The 2595-nt window shown below is 36.6% G+C and overlaps 1 protein-coding gene across 1 annotated transcript; it reads left to right on the plus strand.

Moving 5' to 3' along the window:
* Positions 1-234: 234 nt before the first annotated feature.
* On the plus strand, positions 235-2373 carry LOC136213074 (uncharacterized). Its single transcript, XM_066002806.1, has 3 exons — positions 235-1012; positions 1797-1928; positions 2011-2373. The coding sequence occupies exons 1-3, from the start codon at positions 368-370 to the stop codon at positions 2149-2151; spliced, it is 918 nt and encodes a 305-aa protein (XP_065858878.1). The 5' UTR covers positions 235-367; the 3' UTR covers positions 2152-2373.
* Positions 2374-2595: the final 222 nt, after the last annotated feature.

Consider the following 2595-nt stretch of genomic DNA (forward strand, 5'->3'; position numbering starts at 1 on the left):
CCTCAGTTCTTATTTCGACAAACAGTAAACCATATTCCTTTATCTGAAAATTAGAGAAACCAGGTACTATTTATTTGAAATTTACCCTAAAATTAAATCCCGTTGAATAGTATGGATAGTTGAGCATGCCACATCACCAAAAATCCTCGAGAGACTCGCTTCCCAAATTTCTCTATACTTCTGTAAGACTGTAGTCATTCTGATGGTGATATATATACAGTAGAGTAGAGTCATTCATTGTGGAATTGTTCTCAAGAAAATCGTTCTAAACCAGAACTGTTCTCAAGCAACTGCCTTTCACTTCCCCATTTTCGCATTTCTTTCATCAACGAAATTCCGGAGATCACTTCAACCAAAACTCATAACAATGACTGAACCCTCTCAAGAATTCGAAATCAGTGGCAAGAACAACCCTGAAAATGTTTCTGAAGAATCCATCGATTTCACACTTCTTCGCCTTGATGGTTTTACTACCTCCTGTAAAACCTGCTCTCCCAACACGAACACCACCCACTACCATACTCCTTGCAGCTCATGCGGTTGTTCCGGCGCTTCTCTCCCCTCATCCGCCAACAACTCTTCCTCCTGCAACAAACGCCGCTCACCTAAATTTTCTGCTCCGACTTCCAATCAGATCCCCAAAAGATCCAAGAAACTCTTTCTTGAACCCCAGGAGACTATTACCGCTGCAGCATTTCCTTCTCTCAACGATTTTTCTAAGATTACCCTCCCTTGCTCTTTGCCAGCGTTTTCTGCGTTCGCCGCCGATCCTTACAACCCACCTCTGCCTGTTAAGGGTACTGCAGCGACCAATTTGCCCCAATCGCCTCCGGAGAGCGTCAAGATTGCTGAGATAACAACCTCTTTGACGACGCCTGCGTCGAAGGGAACTGCTACTCTGCCACCACGGCCGCCTTTCAAGAGGTGCTCCTCAGACCCATCGCCGATGAAGAGCTTTTCCCGGTCAGCAAGTAATAATGATTTGACTGGTGATGGAAGTCGTGACTACCAGGTTATAAACTATGTTATTTGGGGTCTTTATTGCTTTCTTTACGATCCTTGATCTAATTTATTAGGGTTATTTGCAATTGAATGTTTCAATTAAGTATATCTGAAATGTTTTTTGCGATTCTAAAATGTTTCTCATGTTCAATTCCTGCAAGATTACGGTTCCATGTCAAAAATGTTAAGCAGTCCACTATGAAAGGCATAAAACTATGTTTTTCAAGTCCGAAACCTTTATATCTTCAACATCCATGCTTGTTGCTTGTTCAATGTGAAGTGATAAGCCATTTCTCCATCTTTTTGAAGTATGATTTTTCCTTTTAAATTGTTCCTGCCTGCTTAATTACATGACCACAATACTTCTTATGCATGGAATTTAAATCTGTACTAACTAAATGAAGTCACTTATTAATATGCTCAATTATATGTCAAATTATTTAGGAGATGTCTTTTACGACGATGAAAACAACTTCTCGATGGATCTCTCCATTAATGATGACGAGAATATCTGCAATAATAGTCCAGGGGATGAAGAATTTGCCATGCTGCAGTAGTGATAATAATTCTAGTATATATCCTGGGACCCTGGAAAATAGAATACGTTATTCTTATGCATTTGACATGAGTGAGATTGTTGTACATTGTTGAAATTGACACTGTTATACTTGTATCTGAAATGTCTGATTCTTGGTTTTTTCAGATCATTAAATATTTTTGGTTAAAGCATAGATTTCTGACGTTTTAGATATCTGAATCAACTGAAAACGGGTTTTGTACGTAATTAATGACAGCGGCTTAAATGGATGAAAGATTGCACGAAGGAGATGAGTCAGTGGTTTGATGATGTTATGCCTGACGAAACTGTGGCTGAAGAGGAAGAAGATAAGGGCACTACTGAAGACAATTCTACTAATATAATACAGGTATAAATCATAAATATACATATAAATAACTCTATGTTTGAATTAATATGAATTTAGTATTGAGGAATGCATTTGGTTGCAGGCTAATTTAGTGACAGACTCAGAGGAAGCTGTATATGTGGAAAGAAGTGGGGAGAGCTTAATTGTCCATTTTAAGTGTCCCTGCAGCAAAGGGTTCCAGATTCTTCTCTCTGGTACCGATTGCTACTATAAGCTCTTGTAGAGTGCTTAATGTTGTACATTGTTGCAGACTCCTCGTCTACTGTATTGTCTTGTTGATAAGCATTCTGTTCTTTTTTAGAAAGATGAATTACACTATTCTTCTCGTTGTACATGAATAGTTAGGATTGATTGTAGTAGGAAATACATAACCCATCAAGTGTATGGGCAGATAGATACTCTATTTGACATGTTTTTTGGTATACAAATTTGAATTCATGATTTTGGTCTATATCTAAACTTTTAGGTTGGATTTAATTTTTCCATACAATATGAAAATTTGATATTATTTTTAAATTTAATTATATAAAATTATTAATAATGGGTTACAATTTCAGAATTTTATGTAATTATGTTTGTTTTTCTTTTGGTATTCTCATAATGAATTTCTTGTCTTTATCAACTTGAATTTGATCTATAAATGCAATTTAAATATATATAAAATAAG

The sequence above is a fragment of the Euphorbia lathyris genome, chromosome 1 (assembly GCF_963576675.1).
Source record: "Euphorbia lathyris chromosome 1, ddEupLath1.1, whole genome shotgun sequence".
Taxonomy (NCBI): Eukaryota; Viridiplantae; Streptophyta; class Magnoliopsida; order Malpighiales; family Euphorbiaceae; genus Euphorbia; species Euphorbia lathyris.

Excerpts from the sequence above, each read along its gene's own strand:
- LOC136213074 (XM_066002806.1), top strand. The coding sequence starts at position 368 with ATGACTGAACCCTCTCAAGAATTCGAAATCAGTGGCAAGAACAACCCT. Across the intron at positions 1,013-1,796 it reads ATGGAAGTCGTGACTACCAG|CGGCTTAAATGGATGAAAGA; the intron begins GTTATAAACTAT and ends AATTAATGACAG. Across the intron at positions 1,929-2,010 it reads ATTCTACTAATATAATACAG|GCTAATTTAGTGACAGACTC; the intron begins GTATAAATCATA and ends ATTTGGTTGCAG.